Source organism: Myotis daubentonii, chromosome 18 (genome assembly GCF_963259705.1).
Source record: "Myotis daubentonii chromosome 18, mMyoDau2.1, whole genome shotgun sequence".
In the NCBI taxonomy this organism is placed as follows: Eukaryota; Metazoa; Chordata; class Mammalia; order Chiroptera; family Vespertilionidae; genus Myotis; species Myotis daubentonii.
In genome coordinates, this window is record NC_081857.1 from 36,394,064 (window position 1) to 36,408,399 (window position 14,336).

General features: G+C 43.5%; 1 protein-coding gene across 2 annotated transcripts in view; it reads right to left on the reverse strand.

Moving 5' to 3' along the window:
* The window catches only part of MAGI3 (membrane associated guanylate kinase, WW and PDZ domain containing 3), a 143,643-nt gene that overhangs the window by 31,632 nt on the left and 97,675 nt on the right, over nucleotides 1-14,336 (reverse strand). The window contains exons 3-7 of one of the 2 annotated variants that reach the window (XM_059673614.1): nucleotides 14,062-14,181; nucleotides 9,735-9,944; nucleotides 7,423-7,597; nucleotides 3,796-3,875; nucleotides 1,558-1,615 (exon numbers count right to left, since the gene is read on the reverse strand). In XM_059673614.1, the coding sequence (XP_059529597.1) occupies nucleotides 1,558-1,615; nucleotides 3,796-3,875; nucleotides 7,423-7,597; nucleotides 9,735-9,944; nucleotides 14,062-14,181 (643 nt within the window). The remainder of the gene's footprint in view (nucleotides 1-1,557; nucleotides 1,616-3,795; nucleotides 3,876-7,422; nucleotides 7,598-9,734; nucleotides 9,945-14,061; nucleotides 14,182-14,336) is intronic. The other variant, XM_059673615.1, reaches the window with a different exon arrangement.

The following is a 14,336-nucleotide window of genomic DNA, read 5'->3' on the forward strand; positions in this document are numbered from 1 at the left end:
GTTCTGGGAACAACCACAGCCAATCCCGTCGTGCTGCTCTGACCCGGCCCTCCGCGGCCACCGGGCGGGTCGCTCCAGGGTCTGCCCTGACGTTGCTTCAACATTACAGCCTTGCTTAGTGACGCCCGCATCCTCGGGCCCAAGGGTGTCTAACAGGCAAAGGGCTTTCACCGCCCGACCACGTGTTCGAATGCGTTTGGGATGGATGATAAGAGCATGAGGACCATTATCTCCAGTTGTGCCCACCAATCCCAATAGACTAAGCTACCAGGGGGAAAATCTCACGAGATCTTCCTGGTTGGCCTTCAAATATGCCCTGGACTTAAAAAATAATTGTTTCTTTATTTTCACTACATATGCTTTAGAAAAACATAACCAAAGAGCTGCTGTATACTTTTCACATCACAGTAGCAGCAAGACATTAAATCGCACAAGGGACATACAATTAGCACAGCCTTGCAAAGGAGCCAAAATACTGACATTGAGAAGTTAGAGACCTAAGTGTCAAGCTAGTCACTTCCTTTGGATACAAGTTACATTTTTAAGGATTTCCACAAACCTCCCTGACCAGTGACTTGAGGATAATCCACACACGCACACACACACACACACACACACACTGGAATAAACACTAGAGTTACTAGTACAACCGGAGTCAGAGGTACTTACTTTCAGGACAAATACCAGGAAGTGGCATTTGTTTTTGCCAACAAGCAATAACAAATTAATAAGCCGTCATAGAGCTAGAAGGGTCTCAGGTTTGCTGCTTTTGCCAGGTAATAATGTCATTTCGCCTTCACTTGCCAGGCAGCAGGTTCAGGCTCCCGTTTCCCGGGAAACAGTAACATTTCTCATGCAGTTGTTTGCCTGGCACTAGACGCCTGAGGTCAGAATTGTATCGAGAGCATTTGGAAGGAAAGCAGCCCCAATGGTCATAACAACAATTCGATAAAGGGAGAACGGAGAGAAAAATTAGAGGTTGATGCCATCTTAATTTCTCAGGCTAACAAAGGCAGGGGCTTGGAATGCCCGCCAACATATGTGTTTAAATTTAACCAAAACAGCTGTGTAAGGAGCAACTTCCATTCATTCCTCCCCCCCCCCCCCCCCAAAAAAAAAATCCCTTACTACATTTTCCTTGGTTCATTCCTTAAAAGAGAACACTTTTAATCAGACACTTCAGCGTTCTGGAACATGCTGTCCTTACAGTTCCCCACTGTTCTCGGACCCTAAGGCGTCCGTGCTAGAAAGGCCTCAGCGTTCACCCGTCCTGCGCCCTCACCCCACAGCCCGCTGTCCACCTCTCTCAGTGGAGGCTGTAGTAGCGCCCATAACTACTCATCATCCGGCAGCTTCCCTCTCGATTCCCTCCAGAACCAACTCCAGGAAGCCCAGCATCGGTGAGTGAGGCTCAGGCCCTCCCCCCGGGCACCTCCCCTCCCGGAAAACCCTGGGAGCTGGCGGAGGAGCATGGAGTCTGCACCGCGGATGCCCTAAGGCTGCATAACCGCGGAGGAAGCACAGTTGGGAGAATAGGAACCGAGGGAACAGACTTACTCGACATAGTATGTCCCATACTGAGGGTCCTCTATCTTTTCCCAGCCATAAGGAAGTTCTGTAAGAAAAGGAAAGAAAAAAGAACGGAGTGAGATGCCAGACTCAAAACCGACAGGAGAGGACTCGCCAATGAGTGAACTGACATTTCTGGGAGGCAGAGAGCTGAGGGCTCCCTTTCCAAGAGCAAACAGTTTGAGTCTGAGTGGCTCCAAGACCCCCAGCGATGCCGGAAACCATGGACAGTACCCGACCCGATCCATACTACCTGGTTTAAAAAAGTGAAAAGGTGACATAAAACTCATCAGCTCTGCTGCGTTCTTACTGTTAGCTTGGGCTTATGTATTTGTATGATCTTCAATCGGTACTATCTTTTGCAGAACAATTTTAAAGTCACCTTTCAATTTGGTCTGGATTAAAAACCGTGTAACATGGTCTCTAAATCCATGGAATGGACACAGTCAACTGCAAAAGCCCACGGTGCCCTGGACGAGAGTAAGGCACTCTGGGTGGGTCTGTGATAATCACACAGAATCACATGTAGGATTGCCAATCTGTCTCTAAAGTAGTAGAGAACCTTAGTTTACTTTTTTCCTAAAAGAAACATTGTGGAAAATAAGTTCCAACACTTTTTTCCTGTACACCAAAAGGTAGTCTGAACAGCAACACTTTGGTGGCCACTGGCATTAGGGATGTATTGGAGAAGTAACTGAAGAAAGTAATAAGGAGAATGCAAGTGTGTGGTGATCAGAGGGTGGAGAGAAAGAGGGTAGATGGCAGACAGCTGTGTGGAAAAGCAAATACAGCAAAGTGCTCGTTGTCACACCTCAGCGGTGGACACATGTGTTCACTGTACAGTTCTGTCAATGCGTCTGTATGCTGGACAACTTTCATACCAATATACTGGCAAAATGTAGAAAAGGAAAGAGCAATAGGGAACAGAGCAAGAGAAGAGGAAGCAAATATGGCTGCAAGGACTTGGGCGCAGGTGACTATGCGGATGGCGTCGATGACAGAAGGAGGGGTGGGTGACTTCGGGAGAAAAATGTTTAGTTTTAAATACAGTTATTTGAAGTGCTAGTCGGACAATAAAAAAGAAAGTCAATAGGAAATACAGAAATAGCATTTAGAACCGAGGACAATACTGGAGACGTAGATAAGGGACCCAACTACAGGGAATCGATAGTTAAAGCTACGGAAATACACTCTACAGGGAAAACAGGAAACAGCAGAGAATTGAACTGAAACAATTAGTGGGCAGGAAACGGGGAGACCAGCGAGAGAGACATGGCTGAGAAGACTAATACCACATTCACAATCGTTAAACGGTCCAAGTCTATAGGGTCATACATGCCAGTTTACCCTCAGAGGGCTGATTTCACCATCAGAAACTTACTGCTGAAAGCCTTATACACAAAGGGGGCATGTTATAGAAATGATTTTAAAAATTATTTCGTAACGTAATAACAGGTGTCAATGCGGTTGTGGAGAAAAAGGAACCCTTATTCACTGCTGGTGGGCATGCAAACTGGTTAAAACCACTACGGAAGACAGTATGGAGCTGCCTCAAAAAATTATGACTGGAGTTACCATGTGACCCAACAACCCCTTTTCCGAGGATCTACTTGGAAACTTTGAAATTATTGATTTGAAAAGATATAGGTGCCCCTATGTTCACTGCAGCATTATTCACCGGAGCCAAGACATGGAAACAACCAAAGTGCCCTTCGATAGATGATTAAAGAAGATGCACATACATACACAATGGAATAGAGCCTTTGTCTTGACATAAATATTTTAGAATCAGCTTATCGATTTCTTCAAAACAAATTTTATTCTTCTGCAGTCCATATTCAGGAAGGCATAGCAAACCATTTTGGGTGGGGTAAATTCTATACTTACTTGTAAGACTCTGCCACTAAATAGAGTCTATAATATACGAGGCAGAATTACTATCCAATCATAATAATTACCCGATGATTCTTAGAGGAACAATTTTACTACTGAGCAGTAAAGACTGTTTGTGGGGTGGGGTTTATTAAAGACTGTCATTGGGTTCCTACCGCTGCTCTCAATGGCTAGGGATTAGCCAGAGTAATACTATCCATCCTAGTGATACTAAATTAAATATATTTTTGAAGGCTCAGCGGGCATGGTGAGGCTACCCTGGGGCGGAGAATGTACCGAACTTATTAAAACATTCATTTGGAATCTTTTTGAAGTTTGTCTTTGGGAACCTACCTCCATCTTCACAGTCCTCGGGGGCTTTGGCTTTCTTACAAAGGCGAGGGTCCAGCCAGGTGGTTGTTTTGGTGTTGTGGCTGCAGAATAAAGATTTCAATTAGAAACAGTAAAATACAGATGAAGAAACATATATCAAAAGCAAAGATGAAAAGTGACTACAAGGTAGATGTTGTTAGAAGAGTCATCTCCGACAGGCTCTGTTTAGCCTACCTCTGACTCAATAATCCGACTGTTCTCAGTCTGTGGCTTCAAAACTGCCATGAAGGGAGGCAATGCTAGAGGCACTGATTTGAGGATGGAGGTTCTAAGGAGGGGATAAGCAGCAAGGACAGAGTAACAGGCCCTCTCTGAGCGAGGGCGCACCACGGCCCCCGCCGTGCGCAGCCAACAGCAGGAAAGGCCGCGTGAGAACCTGGTTCGCTTGCTGCCCAAATTCCTTCCTCCTGCCCTTCATAAACCACTGTATTTCTTGAGTCCCTGTGACGTGTGGACACTGCTGGGGGCTGGGAACATGGAGATGCATGATCAGACTGAGCCTGTGGACTGACAGGGCTATTTAAAATAACATCACGTAGAGTGAAATGAAAGGGAAAGCTCTATAGTGTCTGTTTCTGTGGCACTGCAAGTAACGAGGATGGGTACAGCCCGGCCAGTGTGGCTCCTTGGTTGAGCACCGACCTATGAACCAGGAGGTCATGGTTCGATTCCCGGTCAGGGCACATGCCCGGGTTGCGGGCTCGATCCCCAGTAGGGGGTTTGCAGGGGGCGCCGAGTGATGATTCTCTCTCATCATTGATGTTTCTGTCTCTCTCTCTCCCTTCCCCTCTCCCTCTCTGAAATCAATAAAAAAAAAATTTTTTTTAATGAAGGGTATAATTAAACTCAACTCTACGAAGCTGTTTTTATCAGTACGGACCATGTATTTAATAGGAAGAAAAGGTGGAACAAAAAGATCACCCCACCCCTCTTTAAGGAGTAGGCCGCGGACGCCTTCAAAGAGCAGTGTCTGCCTGAGCTCACCACTGGTCACCCCGGTGACCGCAGGCCAGGCCACCGTGCAGTGGGCACTGATGCTACAACCACTGCTGGGCCCACGGTGCTACAGTTTAAGTGTCTGCAATATGAGGATAGGAAAGCAAGAAAAAACCCCCAAAGAAAAATACATAGGAAGGCAACAAAATATAAATGACAGCGATTCTCAAAGAATGCGAGGATAGCATTGTGACAAGTTATCTTTTCTTGGCGTCTATATCCTGAGATCAACTCGCTCATCTCGACACTGGCCGCTCCTAGGAAATGGAGCCAGTGGTTTCCGGAAATGAATCAGATCTCCCACGCCCTTCCTCACCCCTGCGCTACTGAGAGGGCTAGCTAGGCAGCCCTCCCTGCACAGTGCCAGGCCTGACTCTCCACTGTGGTAGAGACACTCCTGTATGCCGAGTACGGGTAATCTAAGTAGGAGACCCTGGGGTTCCTTCTAGAAAGTCTGTTACCCGTTCTGTCAGAGAGAATTTCCCCGAACGAAAACTGGCTAAAGCGATTTTAGTAAAATGAAAAGGGTCAGGTCTCCACTGAGGCCTAGCAGCATGCATATTGTTTAAAACAAATGATGGACATTTCTTACAAAACCAAATTCATAACTTTTAGAAAAGCTTAACTTTGGTTTCAATGATCCAAAACTTGTACCGCTAGGTTAGCAGGTGTAGGCAACCCACTGGGATTTTACCCACTGTTTCCCAAGGGAAAGACATGCCCATCGGGGCTGTACCTGAAACCTAATAGCTAAAGACTGCAGACTGGCATTGTTTACTGACAGATGCATGTCGTAACGGCAGCAGTCACACAGACCAAACACATGAGCTGCAGCAAGAAGGCTTAATCTCGCAGCAAATAATACTCAGCTCCAGCGTGGATATTAACCCCTGATGAGACGACGGTTTGCAAATATTTTCTCCTATTTCTTAGGCAGCTACTTCGCTCTGCTGATTGCTTCCCTCGGCTGCACAGAAGCTTTCAGTCTGATGTGGCCCCTTTCCTCTGTTTTAGCTTTCGCTGCCTGTGCTTTTGGTGTCACACCCGAGAAGTCCTTGCCAAGTTCAGTGTCACAAAGCTTTTCTTTTAGCGGTTTTATAGTATCCGATCTTACAGGCAGACCGCAATCCACTTTAAAAATGTTCACCTAGGAAGACATTTGCTGTATACATTCCCCAGCCCCGTCATTTACTCACTTCTCCGTTTGCAGGGGGAGGTGCTGTCAGATTTGATGTCTCATAATCTGCTTCTAAAGATATTCTAGCTCCTGTTTGTGACTCTACATCTTACCCAGGGGGTTAGTTCCCAAGTCAGCATGAAAGGCAAAGTCTAAATTACCCTGAAAAACTCCTCAAATTGGCCACAGAGAAGAGTCTACCTGATTTTGTCTATTGTGTGTAATCCTGGTCATTCATGTTTACATAAATATATAACGAAATCAATCATTTACCACGCATGGTAAAAAGAATACCCTGCACACAAAATCTATGTCTTTGAAACGCTAGACTCTCACTTGGTACAGCAAGATGCTTATTCTATCTGAAGGATGTGGAATGGGGGACCAATTGAGGAAACCCACTCAAATCTCTCACTCCTAGTTCATGTCTGTGTACATGTTCTTTTGGGTGTAGTATCCAGCCCGCAGTATTTTAATTAGTATATCCTGTAACTTCACTACTTCGATATTCTACCTCCGGGTAAATTCGTTTAAAGATGAGAATTACAGCTGCATGAGAATATAAAAATACTTCAAATGAAACTTCTAATAAATTATTTACATAATATTCTCAGGTGCAAGCAATGGAAACCTTTAGGTTGACTGAATACATACGGTACTCTCTATCTCTGTAAATATAAGCATATTAATAGTGCTTATTCATAAAATAGTTTTTTGTGGGGATTTATATTATACCAATTCTTCTGAGGACCAGTGATTTTTTCCCCTCCTATACTATTGGACTCAGTTGCCTGAAAACATCAACCCCAATCTCTAGGACTGAAAATATGTAGCTCAGATAAGAACTATGTCCCCCTCCTACGATAATTCCTGAAATGTGTGTTAAGTGGGACAATATACACAAAAGTTAAAAAACAAGAACAACAAGACAAGCGACGCAGCCCTGGCCTGTGTGTGTCAGGTGGTGGAGCATCGTCCCATGCACCCAGAGGTCACCAGTTCAATTCCTGGTCAGGGCACACGCCCACGTTGTGAGCTCCATCCCCAGTAGGGGGCGTGCAGGAGGCAGATCATCAATGTTTCTCTCTCTCACCAATGAAAGCATCTTTTTTTAAAGAAAGCAAACCAAACCTTCTTTATTCCTTACATTTTTCATTCTTAGTGATAAGTCTGTCTTTAATCCTCTTGTTTTCATAAAACCAGAGATCAAATACACTCTTCCTTCATCTAAGTCAAGTAAAAACAAAATACCGTCCAGGAGAAAAGTCAGATTAAGAATCAACTATAACATGGATGGAAAATATTTTGAAAGAAAGAAGACAGACATGGAGGCCTTGAGAAAGGAGGTTCAGCATGTTCTCAGACAAGCCTCCCCATGGCAGGGCTGGTGAGAGGAGATTCAGACATTGGCTTACTCAATGAAGTAGATCATCCCCGTGTCCGTGTAGGCCATCTCCCAGTTTTTGGGCAGCGGTTCCAGATTCTCATCTCTCATCATGTAATTTCTGAAGTCCATGGAGCTATTGGTTTGGTTGTAACTCGGGACGGTCTTCATCCAATCCGAGGACTCAGAATGCCTCTCTCTGCTTTCTATTCAAAGCAGAACAGTATGCAAAGCAGTGAGCTTATACTGTCTTCAAACAGCACCCTTCATTTGTGACAAAATGCCAAATATTGATTACACATTTCCTTGTCTTTTGGGTCCACATTCTGCTTTAACTTTAGAAAAAACAAACAGAAACATACTGGGGGTTTTTTGTTTGTTTTTTCCCATTTGCTAAGTGACATTGACCCCGTACAGCACCTTGGGGGCTAGTCTGGGAAAGAAGCAAAAAACAACTCTAGAATCAAGTCAGTTCATACTGAACACAGATCAATCAACAGGACACTAACAACAGCCCAGCAGCACGTGTACAATCCCTTCACGTGTCAGGCGCTATTTTAAGCGCTTCACATGTATTAACTCACAATCCTCACTCAAGCCTGTGAGTACGTCTTACTATTCCCATTTCATAGATGAGGAAACCGAGGCACAGGAGGTTAAGTTAATGTAGTCAAGGTTACGCAGCTAATCGACAGCAAAGCCAGGATTCCGACCCCAGTGGCCTATGCTACACCAAGCTGCCTCGTACCCATGTAACACAGGCCTTTCAGAATGACATGCAGTGGACTTCCTGTTGTTAAATATAATTTTCTGTTGTTGACAGTGAAATCCTTTTGGAGTCCCAGAGTCTATAAGGTAGGTAAAAACACTAAACGTGGGTCACTGTAGGGAGTGCACATTTCATGAACTTGAAACTTGTTTCTAGAACTTACAAGACAACCCAACTGTAATAAGCCCGGACTACAGTCAACGCCTCCGCATCAGAGACTCTGAGAGGCGGCCTTCGACATCCTTCTACAGCCTTCCTTGTCCTGACAGTAGTATTTGCACTCCACCCATCCTTTACCTAACCAAGCGCCATCATCCTTTAACCCCACTACTTACCTCCTCTCACTGCTCCTCACCCCCATCCACGCCCTAGCCATGTCCTCCTTGCCCTACCTACCCGAGAACACGTACATTCCCACGCTGGGACAAATTCCCGGTCTCTAATGCCAGTCTTACACATTTAAAGATGTTAACAAACTTAGTTCTGTGGGTGAGCAAAGCTGAAGGCTCTATGATATGATGAGTTCCCTTAACAACCCCTAAAAAATAAGATGTGAATTCACCTAAACATTTTTAGACCTTTTTTCACCCAAATATATTGGGGTAATACATGAAACATCAAACGTATGAAGTGGCATGATTATGTGGGATGCTAGGACTATAAAACAGGACTCACATTCTGGAGGGGAACGCAAACAATGAATGCATTGAAACAACAAATACAGTGTAGACAGCAAATGTTAACCACTGATAAAGAAAACACCGGGATGCTTTGGGAAAATGATCAAATTGGGTACCAGTGAAATATATCTTTTAGTTCCTGCTACATGCTGGGCCATGTCTATGCTGCAAGGGATACAACAATGAACAAAACAAGCAAAAATTCCACCCCTCACACAGCTTTTATCGTCATGCCTTGAATGGAAGTGTTATAATGAATAGCACTGAAACCAGGTCTACTGCAATTCTGTGGTTTCCTACCCATACTCTCAACTAGAAGTCTCCTAAGCAATCGCCACATGTTGGGGGGAATTCGAAAGAGTAAGATTCTCCACCAGTAAGTTCCTGTTGGTTTTGCATTTAACGAAAAATAGGAGAGGCAAGTTTGGAAATTTTCTTTGAGTGATTCTGAACGTAAAATCAAAGTACTGCTTGCAAACCTCTCGGATAACGTTGACTAGCACATCTCCAAAACTCTGTGCTGTGTTTTGGTTGAAGGCTGTATCTTAAAACATCTACTTTTGTTCATATCCTGCAAAGTAGGACGTAGGCCAACAAGATTCCCATATTCCAGCTTCGGAAGTGAATCCCACATCGTTTAAGCAGTAGGGCAATGCCATCTCACATTATCGCTATGGAAAGCTTATCACTGACGTACCGAAATGGCCACTTGGAGCAGTTTTACAAGATGATGAACAGAGATACACTTTGTTCCACACAAAAACCTTTACAGAAACATGAGACCCCACCACTCACTCGGCATGGGCTTTGTGGGAAACCTTACGACCGCCAAGGCAGGGTCGCGTTAAAGCCAACCGGGAGGTTCACTTAGAAGTCCTTCATCCCTTTACGAACCTGCATGTCCAGTGCCATTAACGGCTTCCTTGTCCTCATCGTCCTCCTCTTCGGGAAGAGAGCTGTCCATCCTCTCCATCTTGCTGACAGAGGTGGTTCGTTTCCTTTGGGATTCGGTGTCAAACTCATTATCAAAGAGGACCTGGTCCACAGGATCGGGCTGGAAAGGGCTGGGCTCTGCTGGAGGCTTGGGAGTCCCGTAGAAGTTTCCTAAGTGAACACAGGAACAGCAGCTGGGAACACTGACGTTGAACCGAGTGTTAGAGCAATCTGACCCCGTGGACGTCGCTGCCCTGTTACCTTACGCTGAATAGCCAACCACCACCGGCCAAAAGGAGGCCAAGACATTTCCTGGAAGAGGAGGAGGTAGAAAGAGCAAAAATAACTGATTTCCTAAGTGCCCTTCACCATCGAAAGCAGTGGTTCTCAACCTTCCTAATGCCGCGACCTTTTAATAGAGTTCCCCCAATTTCATTGTTACAAATTGAACGTAATTAAAGCATAGTGATGAATCACAAAAACAATATGTGATTATTTATGTGTTTTCCGATGGTCTTTGTCGACCCCTGTGAAAGGGTCGTTCGACCCCCAGGTTGAGAACCGCTGATAGAAAGCCAGGAAGCTGACTTTGCATGTGTGGCTTATTGATCCCAGCAGGGCTGTTTTGCAGGGCTTCTAAAGTAGGGCCTCATTTGTGAATTTAGATGCATTAACGCTCCCGTGTAAGGCTCCCTGGCATGGAAGTGGGAGTAAAGGAGAAGGAAACCGACTCAGATAATTGTGTGCTGATGTGCAACATGAGGAACTATTTTGGTAAGAGGAGGAAATATGTGGGCAAAGGATGAAGCTAAGAACTACCCAGTCTGCGTTGAAATGTAGGCTGTTTCTGTAAAAGTAATTTTTGAAAGTTTTCCTGAGATTCTAATTATATCATTTTATCTGACAATTTGTTGAACAAATAGACATTATTAGCATATTTCAATATTGGCTTACTCTCAGGGAAGCAAGAAATGCTTTAATATGTTAAGTCTTCAGGATCAGTCATTTTTGCAGTAAAAATAAATGTTCCGGAATAGAATGAGAACAATGGAATATCTTCTCAATTTGTCACGTAGCTCTCATTAGGCAGCCACATACAATGGGAAAATGCTCACTAGATCTACCTGCGTTAACAGTCTGTGGCTCCTGCTAGTTTTGACCTTGTATCAATCACTATGCTAATGTTATAGGAAGATAAATATGATTGTGGAGTCAAATATTCATGACCTTTCATTTTTTAAATCACTTTTTGTCTCATCGAATTCCTTGGCTCCTAAGGAGGCAATTAAGATGCTCATTTCCCACAACATAAATCACTGGGGACATAATGGCTTCCTTTTCCTGGATGAAGAAAGCATGGGTTGTGGATCGTAACACCGAGGCAAGTCCACAAATAACACAGTTTACCTCAGGTGGGACGTGCTTCGAAGGGGAAAGCACGAAGGTGAATTCTTTGGAAATGTGACTTGAGGCGGGATTGTAAGTCAAATGCTCAAGACAAAACAGTGGCATCAAACTATAAAGCTTTGCAACAACATTTCGCCCGCCTGACCCCACTACTCCCTTGCTTTCAAATCCACGTTTGAGATGGAGTCACTCCCGCCACGCAGATGACGCAAAGGCTGGCATCAAAACACATCCCTGTCGCTGAAGTAGAGCAAGGAACTGGTGGGAAAGTCAGTTCACGCTTCTCTGGGGCAAAGGGCAGCGAAATGGTCCAAACGGAGGTTTGGTTGGGGATGAGGATGCGCTAGGAGTCCCTGCGTCCTGTGCAGCAATACCATTACCACAGGACAGGGTGTGGATGTACCAAGACAATGGAAAGTCCACTTTTCCTAAGATGGGAGTTTTACTAGAAACACATTGTAGTGTGTATCCTTGCTAATTATTATTTTTTTTTAGCTCCAGAAAGTTTAATTTTTTTCTAGGGTGAAAAATGAGAAAAATTCAGGATATTGTGATTGTTATCCATAGACACTGATAAGATTTTAGGACTGGATCATAAATTCTGGCAGTTCCCTTATTTTTAAAAAATTATTGGTATTAGTACTAAGCATGCTTGTAAGTAAATTCGATCTATTTTTTTTGAGTTATTGTTAAATATGAAGATTGCAGATTACAGCAAGGTATATAATTACAAATTTTGTGAACCCTGACTATAGTTATTCACAGAAATTTTTTTTCATCCTTTGAAGCTGCATTGAGGCATTTCCTTTTTCTCTCTTTTCTGAAGGTGTTTTCATTTTTACGAAGGAACTATTAGCTATTTTAAACATATATACAACCACGGACAATAGTCTTACAGGAGTATTCGAAACCTCCTTACCTATTTACACATCCGCAGGGGACTAGTTTGCCAGATTCTTTCAGCTCTCCCCCTTTCCCCTTGGAGCACATACATGTACGGTCACATACACTATTAAAGCCCTAACTTCCTGTCTCTGCCCTCCCACTCTCTCCAAGTCATCCTGAAGTTAGCATTTCCCTGCATGTATGTACGCGAGGACATACGTATGAGCACACATAACGTATAAATATCATTGTTCATAAAAGCCTCACAAGCATCCTATGACATTTCATATCTTTTTTCTGAGGAGCATACTGCATGCATCATCCTTTTGCAACTTTCTTTTTATACAATTACTAGAGGCCGAGTGCACAAAATTCGTGCACTGGTAGGGTCCCTAGCAGCTGCTGGCCGGGGCCTTCCTTTGTTCCACGCCGCCCCCTGGTGGTCAGTGCACATCCTCGTGAGTGATCGAACTCCTGGCCTCCTGGTCGAACTCCCTAGGGGACACTTTGCATATTAGGCTTTTATATAGAGAGATATTCCTAAGACTTATTCCTGTTGACGCGTAGATTCTAGTTCACTTTAACTGCTGTAGGATAGTCCATTTTTATGAACAAATTAAAATGTACTTGGTTGATTCCCCTATGAGAAGAGAGTTGTTTCCATCCTCTCACAAACATCGCTACAGGGACTATTCTGGAACTGTCCACACATGCGCACAGACAGGGTTTCCCATGGGCATCTGAGGGGGAACTGCTGCGTCAATCACGCGCATCTTGGAAGTTACTAGCTGTGGCCAAGGCGCTCTCCAAAGGGAAGGCATCATTTTATACTCTCGCCAGCTGCCTATGGGAGTTTCCATTCCCTCCATTATCAGCCTGTAAAACTGTTGTCAACATGATGGGTGTGAAATGGTGTATGATTGTTATTTCAATTTGCATTTCCTTTAATTGGGCACAATTTGCCACTTTGTCGTATTTCTAACATGCGCTTACACTTAACAGAAGAAAATATCTTTGTGATCTAAGGGCAGAGAAGGACTTCTTAAAACTTCGAAAGTACAAATCATAAGGAAAACAGTGATAAACTCGGTGGACGAAAGTTAAGGATTTCTGTTTATGAAGCAACACAGGAAAAGGTTACTGGGTGGAAGAATAGGAGAAAATATCTGTATCCAATAGGGGATTCATACAGAAATAAATATGTAAATATCTAAGGAATGTCTGCCACTGGAATGTGATTGAGATCCCATTTAAAAAAAAAAAAAAAAAGACACACACACCCTCGCTGGTTTGGCTCAGTGGACAGAGCGTCAGTCCACAGACTAAAGGGTCCCAAGTTCGATTCTGTTCAAGGGCACATACCAGGTTGCAAGCTAGATCCCTGGCCCTGGTCGGGGCATGTACCGAAGGCAACCAATCGATGTGTCTCTCCACTGTCTCTCCCCTCCCTTCCACTCTCTCTAAAAACCAATGGGAAAATATCCTCAGTGAGGATTAACAATAAAATTTGAACTTGATCTTAAATCTGTACTTCCTGGAATCAAGTGGGTAGAGGAGAGATATATGAAAAGAAAACCAAATACTCTGTTTTTGCTTTTCTCCCCCCATTCTATATTCTCTTTTCTCTAAGCGATCCAAAGTATAAATAGATTTTTTAAAGTCTACAGTATTTGAATTCTCAATCACAAATAGAAAGCAATCTACCAACATTTGCTGAGCTCATATGATGAATATGAATTACTATGAAATATACAAACTAGCTAATTTGAATCATTTTAGTATATTATTCATAATGTGATGAAATGCTTTTGGTTTATTGTTTAATCCCATTTTAACTAGCAAATTGCAATTACCCTAATTAAGAGAAAAATTTCCCCCAAACCGACAGATAAAACTTCTTTGTAAAATGGTATTTTACTGATCAAATTCCCTCTGAAATAATTCCAGTCATTCAGATAGTTTTCTGGGTTACTGTTGTCAATATTTGGGGACATACCATCATACGTTCCACTTTCTAATAATGCTCCACTCTCTTCCAGTGCTTTGAACTGTTCAACAGAAATGAAATTATAGTCCACCCCTGGTACTTCCCCATCTCTGGGGGCCCTTGTGGTGCCTAAGGAAAAAAAACAACAAGAAAAAAATAGGATGGAAGTGCTTTTAAACTTACAAAATATTGCAAATAATAGAATATATAGCCTATAGAGAACACATGGAGAAACAGAACATTGAATATATTGTACCTACTAGAATGAGGATCAGGAAATCTGA